At 39.9% G+C, this 9,930-nt stretch overlaps 1 protein-coding gene across 4 annotated transcripts in view; it reads left to right on the plus strand.

Moving 5' to 3' along the window:
* prkd1 (protein kinase D1) overlaps nucleotides 1-8,028 on the plus strand; it is a 30,461-nt gene extending 22,433 nt beyond the window's left edge. For 3 of the 4 annotated variants that reach the window (XM_077731216.1, XM_077731218.1, XM_077731217.1), the window contains 5 exons: nucleotides 433-531; nucleotides 603-763; nucleotides 2,783-2,889; nucleotides 6,516-6,601; nucleotides 7,117-8,028. In XM_077731216.1, coding sequence (XP_077587342.1) covers nucleotides 433-531; nucleotides 603-763; nucleotides 2,783-2,889; nucleotides 6,516-6,601; nucleotides 7,117-7,329 — 666 coding nt within the window. In that variant the 3' untranslated portion in view covers nucleotides 7,330-8,028. Of the gene's footprint in view, nucleotides 1-432; nucleotides 532-602; nucleotides 764-2,782; nucleotides 2,890-6,515; nucleotides 6,630-7,116 lie in introns of all 4 variants that reach the window. The other variant, XM_077731219.1, reaches the window with a different exon arrangement.
* The last annotated feature ends 1,902 nt before the right edge of the window (nucleotides 8,029-9,930 follow it).

Consider the following 9,930-nt stretch of genomic DNA (forward strand, 5'->3'; position numbering starts at 1 on the left):
TTCATGATAGGTTGGAATAGATTGGATTGGATGACTTTATTCATCCCGTATTCAGGAAATGTTATTGTCACAGTAACAAGAGGGTGAGAATGCAGATACAGGAAAGGCATAGTTACACATAGTTATAAATTAGACAATACAGTCAAAAAGGCTGCAGAATAACAAAGCAAAAAGCACAAAAACAGCTGGAAACACTGATGGAAAAGGAATTAAGACAATAGAAAAAGTGGACTGTTTAGTCTCATTGATTGACATTAGTTGGACCTTGAGGAGACATAATACATTCTCAAAAAAAACAAACAAAAAAAATGCTTAAGATGGAAATCCAAACCCTTGTGAGGGTAAGCGTCATGGAAGATGAGTGAATCAATAATAATCACTAGTCCATTTATTTTGTTTCTTTGTTTGCCTTGTTTTGCTGACACTTTTCAGATCCTGGTTGCCCTGCGTCATCTACACTTCAAGAACATTGTCCATTGTGACCTAAAACCCGAAAATGTCCTGCTGGCTTCAGCAGATCCTCTCCCTCAGGCGAGAAACATAATCACGAAGCAAAAATATGCTTTGTCGACTTTTGGTCCATTTTTATTTTCTGCCTACAGGTGAAACTGTGTGACTTTGGATTTGCCCGTATCATCGGTGAGAAATCTTTCCGTCGCTCAGTGGTGGGCACGCCAGCCTACCTGGCACCAGAAGTGCTCCGCAACAAGGGCTACAACCGTTCACTAGACATGTGGTCGGTCGGCGTTATTGTCTATGTCAGGTAAAATTAACAAGATGATTAATCAAATACAGTTGGCAGATACTCTGTCATTCAGGTGGCTTATTTTGTTTATGATTGTTTTTTTGTTGTTTTATCTTTTTTAATATAGTGAATTAGTTAGATAAATAAATAATAAGTCTCTTTGTCCAATAGCTATGTCAGAATTATTTTATTTACTTATTGAATTGAATTGAATGCTTTTATTGTCATTATACAAGTATAATGAGATTTAAAGCTTCACCATGAAGTGCACAAATAAATAATCAATAAATAATAATAATAATCAATAAATAATAAGTACTAAATAAATAAGTGGTCAACATAATAAGTCGTCAACACAGCAAGTAGTCAAGACAATAAGTAGTCAACACAATGAGTAGTCAACGACATAAATAAGTAGTCAACATAGATAAGTAGTCAACATAGATAAGTAGTCAACATAGATAAGTAGTCAACATAGATAAGTAGTCAACATAGATAAGTAGTCAAAATGAAACTGTGTTCACATAAATAAGTAGGTACTATAGTGGTTAGCAGCCTATGCAGTTTTAGGGCACAAGGTAATACATTAGTTTAAATCAGGTCCTTCTAGATGCAGTCGCATTAGTATTAAATTAGACCGGTAATTTGCTAATCCTCCTGATAATGACTTCATGTTTTTGTTCCAATAGTTAAGGAAATTTTTCAGACAGTAATACTTTGAGATATGAGTTTAATGAGTTCCGGGGCCCGAGCCTGTATGTCAATTCACTCGTATCTCAAATCAATGTTTCCCATATAAAATAACTAAATACAAATTAATCCGTACCCACCCTCTGAAAAAAAACACCTAAAATAGGATATTATAAGGGAAAAACATGTTTTTATATTTTTTCTAATTCACCACCTACGCTCACAAAGTAACAAATACCTATCTAGTAGTTATGCAAGACAATGTGACATTATTCTGTACAGTACTGTATGGAGTTCTTACCTTTGAGACAGACGGTAGCAGCTAACGGCAGTGTGTGCAGAGGAGAGAGACCTGATGGCAACACGTTCTGTTCGCCACACTTTTCTGACAATATGTTACATAAAATAAACTTTAAAATTAACGCGCGATGTTGGAGAAACCAAGACAATCCCACAACATCCTGAAGCTTTCGAAACTCTGGACGGATCTCATGCACCCCCAGGGCTTTGCCACCAAAGAACTTTCTAACCACATCAATGACTTCAACCCCAGAGATAGGATAATCCACCTCAGATTCCCCAGGCTTCCTCATGGGAAGGTGTGTTGATGGAGTTGAGAAGGTCTTCAAAGTATTCGGCTCACCGATTCACAACCTCCTAAGTCAATGTCAGCAATGCCCCATTCCCACTATAAACTGTGTTTATGGTGCACACCATGCTCTTACTGAAACATCGGATCAGGAACCAATATTTCCTTGAAGCCACCCAAAGTCATTAACCAAAGACTCCAATTACTCTAAAAAGGATGGGTACTCTGAGCTGCTGTTTGGAGCGTAAACACAAACAACATTCAGGTCCCGTCCCCCAAACCCGAAGGCTGAGGGATGCTGCCTTATCATCTACCGGGGGGAACCCCAATGTACAAGCACCAAGCCAGGGGTTAATGATTATTCCCACATTTGCTCGTTGTCTCTCACCGTGAGTGAAGTGATAGTGTCCAACCCCATTCGAGAGAACTGGTACCAGAGTCTGAGTTGTGTGTAGACGTGAGTGTCAACTTCCCACATTAGCACAGGCTCTTTTCCAACCAGAGAGGTGACATTCTACGTCTTAAGCGCGATTTTCTGTAGCTGGGGATGTCTTGGCCCCCAAGCTCGTTGGCACCTGCCACCAGTGGTAACCCCTTGGGAAGGGGGACCCACCAAGCCCGTCCAGGCCCCATGGGTGCAGGCCCAGTCACCAGTAGCTCCCCATCGTGTCCCACCTCGTTTTTTTAATCTATGAAACACTGATATACTGCAATGTCAGATAACATTCCCCCCATGTGGTGTTTTTTCTCATATTTAGCCTGAGCGGCACGTTTCCATTTAACGAAGATGAAGACATCAACGATCAGATCCAAAACGCTGCCTTCATGTACCCACCGCACCCGTGGAAAAAAGTGTCTCCGGAAGGTATGTCTCGCAAAAACACGTTTACAAATGAACATTAGGTGTCTTTTCCCCGGACATGTTCTAAAATTCAATAGTGTCTTACATCCCATTTCCCGGAAGACTTGTTTTTGGAGGAACTGTGCTTACAAAGCTCTGTTATGGTTTACACATGAACATCTGGAAAAGATAATGATCTGCAGCATATAGTTTCATATTACTGCGAAGCTACCTACCATCGGGCCTTAAGGCTTTGTTGGGATTTATCTTTTTACAATTCCTTTTTACAGAATTCCAAGTATAGTCCTAATCCTTATGTCCCAGCTACATTCAAGTGATTTTGTACCACAACATTCGGTTGTTTTGTTGATTGCAAAGAGGATTCAAAATTCCTTATTTGGTTGGCCTTTGTTTTTCATAGCAGTTTGTTCAGGATTTAGATTGATAATCCATGTTGTTTCTTGGAATATTAAATAAATATGCTTTGTTGTTGGCTGTCATTGACGGCGCCTGTGATCGAGGCCAGCCCCACCCAGTTCAAGTGAATCTACTATTGTCTACTACCGTCATTGGCAGCCAATGACTTATTAACCCTTCGCAATTTGTAGTGCATTGCATTGCAGTAACACCCCCAATGGACTAATAATGAAATTATGTTTTGTAGTTATCTAGTTTGTAATAAGTTCATTTTTACTTACTGGTTAGGTTGGGCTGACATTAGTATCTTAATTTACTTTTAGTTATTATTTTGTATGTTGCTCTGAGGCTTTAAGGTAAATTAACTGATGTCTGTTACTGTGTAAAATCTTACCTCATAGTTAAGTTCTTGTGATATATTAGTGTTTTGTTTTCAGTACTTAACATGTTTTTTTAAAGTCACACGATTACAAGATTTTACTTTTTAGAATCTTGCCATAGTATTAAGAAATAATTGCATGCGTTGGACACTTTAAATTGCCCTTTGGTATGAGCGTTAGCGTGAATGGTTGTTTGTCTCCTGGTGCCCTGCGATTGGCTGTCCACCGATTTAGGTTGTCCTCCACCTTGTGACTGAAGTCAGCTGGGATAGGCTCCAGCACTATGTGACCCTTGTGAGTATAGGCGGTTCAGAAAGTGATTGAATGAATCAATGAAAAAACTATGACACGCTTCTGCATTAAATTCTGTACTCTAATTCTAAAATTAGTGACAACAAATGTGGGAATGTAACTTTTGACATTAGAACTTGTCAGAATGGTTTTGTTTGTTGCCCTGATGTTAAGCTAATCACAGCAACATGACCGGGTACGACAGAATGTTTGATGTTATGACTCAGCGGAGCGTAAAATTAATGAAATATGAATGGAAATGCCAGCCGTTAAGCTTTCAAGACTTTGTTTTCCATTGGTTGGTCACCCTCCTGCTGGCTTTAATGAGCAACTTTTACATCCGCTTGGATAGCCGTTCCCGTGCTAGCCCATTTCACGCCACCTGCCGACGACCATTATGGTCACGTCTCAAGCTTGACCATCTTGTCTAATGGAGATTTTGTGACAACCTCAGCTTGAATTCAAATGTTTTATAGACTTCACTGGTAATGACTCACTGCAAGGCCTCCAAGTTCACTTGGATTGGACATCTGTTGCCATCAGCGACGGTTAATGAGTGAGCGTTGCATTGATTTGGTAGTTTTCCCTTCGTGTTCTTCTTCGACTCTGCACCTTCACTTGCTTCTTTACTCATTATAGTGGAGGAGACAGAAGGATGTCATCAAGCAAATGAGTGACTCATGAGTGTTTAGTTGAGAACGACAATGTGGCTTGTGCAAAACGACGAATATAGATAAACTGACTTGATGAGCAGGTGAGGATATCACCCCCTGGGTTTTTAATGTCTTTGATTGACTATGTCACCATGGCAACAAGTCATGTAGTAGCACAGGAAAAATAAGTGGGTGCTACCATGAACAAGTTGGGAGTTGGTTTGGTAGGTTTTGCCCTCTGTTGATTAGTTGCTTGGTTTTCTTTCTTTCTTTTTTTACTGAGGGAGTCTGAGACTTGTTAATTGTTTTCTTTGATTGATTTGGTAATTAATTCATTCAGCTTCCATACCGCACATCCTCGAAAGGGTTGCTGGAGCCTTAATCAGCTGACTTTGTCAGACTAGACCATGCGTCAGGAACCAAGCTATAAACAATTCATATTTTCAAACATTATTCTTAGAAAGCCATACTCAGAATTTAAAAGTAAAAAGACATGAAAATGTGAGCATTTATCATTCATTTCACCGCTTTGAAAGTAAAAAAAAAAGTCTGAATTATTTTGAGAACATTATTTTACTGTTGCTAATCAATAAGAGTATGCATGCAGAAGAGTCTAATGAAGAAAAATTATCATTTAAAAAGGCGCTAGAGATGGTTTTGGCGCCACAGTGACGGCGTGACGCTCCCATTGGTGCGTCCGTGACTTAGGTCTCTCACCAGTGGTTCCCATATTTTACTGCACAGGTTCGCGGAGAGCCATATACACCCATCAAAAGAGCCACATATGGCTCTTGAGCCATAGGTTCCCTACCCCTGGACTAGACCCAAAACTGGTTAATTCATTTTATATTAGTTTAGTTTAATCTTTAGTAGTACATGTTATCTGTTATGTTTTGTTAACATATGTAAAGAATAATTTAATCTTGCTTAATTGATCAGTGAATTTTATATGATTTTATTAATTTCTACTTTGTGTTTTTATTTTAGCTTTCGGGTTTCTTTTTCTTATTCCTTCACTCAGTTAAGTCATTGGTTAGTTTGTTTAATTTAGTGTTTAAATGTTTGTGGCCTCATGGTGAAGATCGGTTAGCACGTTTGCCTCACCATTCTGAGCAATCACTGGTTGGTTTCAACCTTGCTGTGTGGCGTTAGAATGTTCTGCCCATGCCTACGTGGGTTTAGTCTTGGTATTTCCATTTCCTCCCACAACCTGAAAAATATGAATGGTAAATAAGTTGAATAATCGGAATTTCCTATAAGTATGAGTGTAAGCGTGAATGGTTGTTTACCTCAGTGTGTCCTGTCAATCAATTTAGGGTGTCCTCCGCTTACTGCCAAATTTTGCCTGGGATTGGCCCCAACACCCCCATGATCCTTGGTAGGGTTAGGGTGAGCGAAGGGGAAAATGATTGAATGTCAGTGGGATTTTTAGTTAGTTTGTCACAAGCTTACTCTCTCTTTTCTTTTTTAAACATTATAAGTATACTTTAAAAGTACATTTGTGGAGAGCACTTTAGAATCAAGGTGAACACATTTGAGTGACAGAAATCAGTAACGTCACTTGTGCTTGAATTCTAATGTTTTAAGGATACTTTATTGTCCCACATAGAGAGAAAAAAATGTGTGAGGAAGCGGGGCTCATTCAAACAGGCGTGCACTCATGTGCATAATGGTAGACGATGGCGCCCCCCCTCCCCTACCTCAGCAGCTCCTGCTGCATGGGCCCCCGTGCCGCCGGAGCCTCTCAGACCACTGACCCCTGAAGAAATGTTAACATCATGTTAGCTTTGCTCATTAGCCTCTGCTGACCCTCACACTGGAGGGGGGTCGAGAGGAAGTGGGAGGGGGACCCCAAAACCTCCGTCTTAACGCTTCCACCCCCTCCCTCCCTCTTTTTCCTCTTCTTCAGCCATCGACCTGATCAACAATCTTCTGCAGGTGAAGATGAGGAAACGCTATAGTGTTGACAAAACACTAAATCACGCTTGGCTGCAGGTCAGACACTGACCTACTACTGACTGTGGTGAAGACATGACTAAATACTATTGTGAATGAAAGGGTGAATGCATTAAAGAAAATGGTAAGTTAAAACATGATTAAATGTGTGAGTGGCGAAACCAATAAATACATTCATGAATAACTGAGGGAAGAATTGACTATGTGCGATTGAGTGAGTGAGTGAGTGAGTGAGTGAGTGAGTGAGTGAGTGAGTGAGTGAGTGAGTGAGTGAGTGAGTGAGTGAGTGAGTGAGTGAGTGAGTGGGTGGGTGGGTGGGTTTTTGGGTGAGTGAGTGAGTGAGTGAGTGAGTGAGTGAGTGAGTGAGTGAGTGAGTGAGTGAGTGAGTGAGTGAGTGAGTGAGTGAGTGAGTGAGTGAGTGAGTGAGTGAGTGAGTGAGTGAGTGAGCGAGCGAGCGAGTGAGCGAGTGAGCGAGTGAGCGAGCGAGCGAGGGAGGGAGTTTGGGTGAATTAAATGTTGTCATCTGTTGTTCTCTTTGTTGTTTGGCTTTCCAGGACTACCAGATGTGGTTGGACCTCCGCACCCTGGAAAGTCGCGTAGACAAACGCTACGTGACACACGAGAGCGACGACCTGCGCTGGCATCATCACGCCAGGCTCAGCGGAATCCCAATGCAAGCCTATTTGGGGGGCCAGCAGGGGCCTCAGCTATACCGAGGCAGAGAGGATGAGCTGGAGACACTGAGCGAGCGTGTCAGCGAACTTTGAAGTTCAGAATCAGAAAACAAAGAGTAGAGTGAAAAACACAGAAAATTGAAAAGAAGGGAGGAAATAGAAACAATGAGGAGGTGAAAAAAATAGGACATTGATGGAACCAAAAGGAGGTTGACAGGAATAAGTGTGATGAAACATACCGTATTTACTCACATATAAGTTGCATTTGTCAAACAAAAGAAACAATGACTGAATCGAGGGTACGGCTTATATGTGCATAAAAAGATGACATGCACGAAACTGCATGGTGACAAAGACGAAACACCGTAATGCTATAATGCGAGACCATGCGTCCGATACGGTCAGTTATTTCAAAATAGAGAAAAGATAAACAGATAAAACGCAAAACAAAATGTATTTTTACCTCTATGAATGATTTTTTTATATTGCTTAAAAGGGGAAAAAAACGTCTTTACTTGCCACCGCTCGCTCATGGCGTCACCACAGTTATGAACGTGCTCTGACTGGCCGGACGCGAGTAGCCTAGATTTGTAGCGTTTACCATGTCAGCACCTCCAAATAGTATTTCAAATATTGTCCTTAATACCTGCGTAATGTGTATCTTGTGCTATTATTGCACCCAGAGATTTGGTGAACACTATACCGGTACAGACACATTGTGCTTACGTCACTTCCTTTTTGAAAGGAAATGATTGTACATTTGTAATTATGAAATAAAGCAAAATATCGCTTTTTCTTTTTATATCTTGTTCGAAGGTGACAACTACTGCGAACTAGCAAACCAGCGAAAAAATTGAGATATTTCAATATTAGAAGCAATCTGGCTGCATCAACATCTTAAGTTGATGGTCAGAAAATTTTAATTTACTAGAAAGCATCAGGTGCTGAAATCAGGGAGTGAAAATTATGAATCAAGGGGCAGCTTACATGCGAGAAATTGTAAATTTATATGGGACGGCTTATATGCGAGTAAATACGGTAACAACAGGAAATTGAATGAACCAAAAAGGAACTTGAAACTGAACTACAGTAATTTTAACCCTAACTAAACATAGAGTTGGAAATAAAAACAACAATAAGGGACACAACTGAAAATTGAAACAAAGCTGCAAATCAAAGAAGTTAAAAAGAAAATTGAGTATTGAACTCAAGCCTACAGGAATTCATCGAAAAGAAAGCATTCAATGTGACCTTACCTCTCAGATTTATTTTTTAAATTTCTCAAGCTCATTTGTTTCTTTACTCTTCATTTAGGTGTAATAAAATGACCAGTAGCAGCTTGTTTCTCCTTGTCTGATGCTAGCAATGCTAAGCTATCACTTAATCCAATTAAAACTTTGTGTCTGATCACTCACTTTTAGCCAGGCTAAAAATTATCTTTTTTTTAGCATTAATTAACACCCTTTTTTAATTTTAAACTAAGAGTTTCATTTTAAGAAAGATTAAAGGGTGTTTTTACGTTCGCATGCAATTTGTCACCATGTTATTAGTGAAAGAAAAATGTTGTCAATTGTTTTCTCTGTCTGACTGATCATTACTTTATTAACAACGAACTGGCTTTTGCAGTCCCATTGATGGCGAAGGTAGCCCATCTCCTTGTCTAATCTCCCAATATATATATAAATAACATATCAATAAAAGCAAAATTGAGGGGGGAAGTTTGCTTTGTCCTTGTACACTTAAAATTGAGTTCAGGGGAAAAGTATCAACATGTTGCCGTTATCCAACTTGGAAATCAAAATTAACAGGCAACCAGTCAATTGTGTTGCAGGGGAATGTTTTATTAGTCAGTACCGGGTGGCCAATCAGAAGAATACTACTTCCTGTCACATGGGTCTTGTGGTTGCTTCAATTTTGCAGAGGCCAAGAATTCGTGAGTAAATAGCTTTTATGATTTTGGCTTCGATCTCCAGTGGGTCATCACTGTATAGAGTTCGCATGTTTTCCCAGGCTTGCGTGGGTTTTCTCCCGGGTAGTCTGCAGTCCTCCCAAAATATGCAGGGTAGGCTCAATTGCCCCTCGGTGTATGGATGAGTGGTTGTCCATCTCTTTGTGCCCTTTATTAGGACGGCCACTGATTCAGGGTGTCCCCTGCCCTGTGCCCATAGTTGGCTGGGATGGACTCTTTGTAAAATGAATGAATGAATGTATGCTAGGTTGAGCAGCAAAGTGGGAGAAAAGGACCTGAATACTGATAAACCCATTCTTAAACTGTGCATTGTTTGGCATTCACAAGGTGAGAAAACTGTCTGGTTGAAAATAAGAGTGATCAAAGGTACCTGTAGCGGACTAGGGAGTGACAAAGGTTAACAAAACTGAAGTTAAACAGGAATTGTAGAGTATGAAGAATGGAAAGGCAATTGGCCCAGATTAACGTACCTATGAAGGAGCACATTTGTCAAAGTGGCGGACCGGGGGCCAAGTGCTGAAGTTCTGTTTTCAGGACCAAATTGAAATGAAGAGTATAGATATATATTACATTTCCTGATTTCCCCCTTTTAAATCAATAATTGTCATTTTTAACTTTTTTTCCCGTGTATTTAATTTAAAAATAATTTTGTAAAATCTAAAGATATATTTTTAAAAAGCTAAAATAAACATTGTTTTAGATCTATAAAAAATGAATATTAAGGG

Source organism: Stigmatopora nigra, chromosome 13 (assembly GCF_051989575.1).
Source record: "Stigmatopora nigra isolate UIUO_SnigA chromosome 13, RoL_Snig_1.1, whole genome shotgun sequence".
NCBI classification, from domain to species: Eukaryota; Metazoa; Chordata; class Actinopteri; order Syngnathiformes; family Syngnathidae; genus Stigmatopora; species Stigmatopora nigra.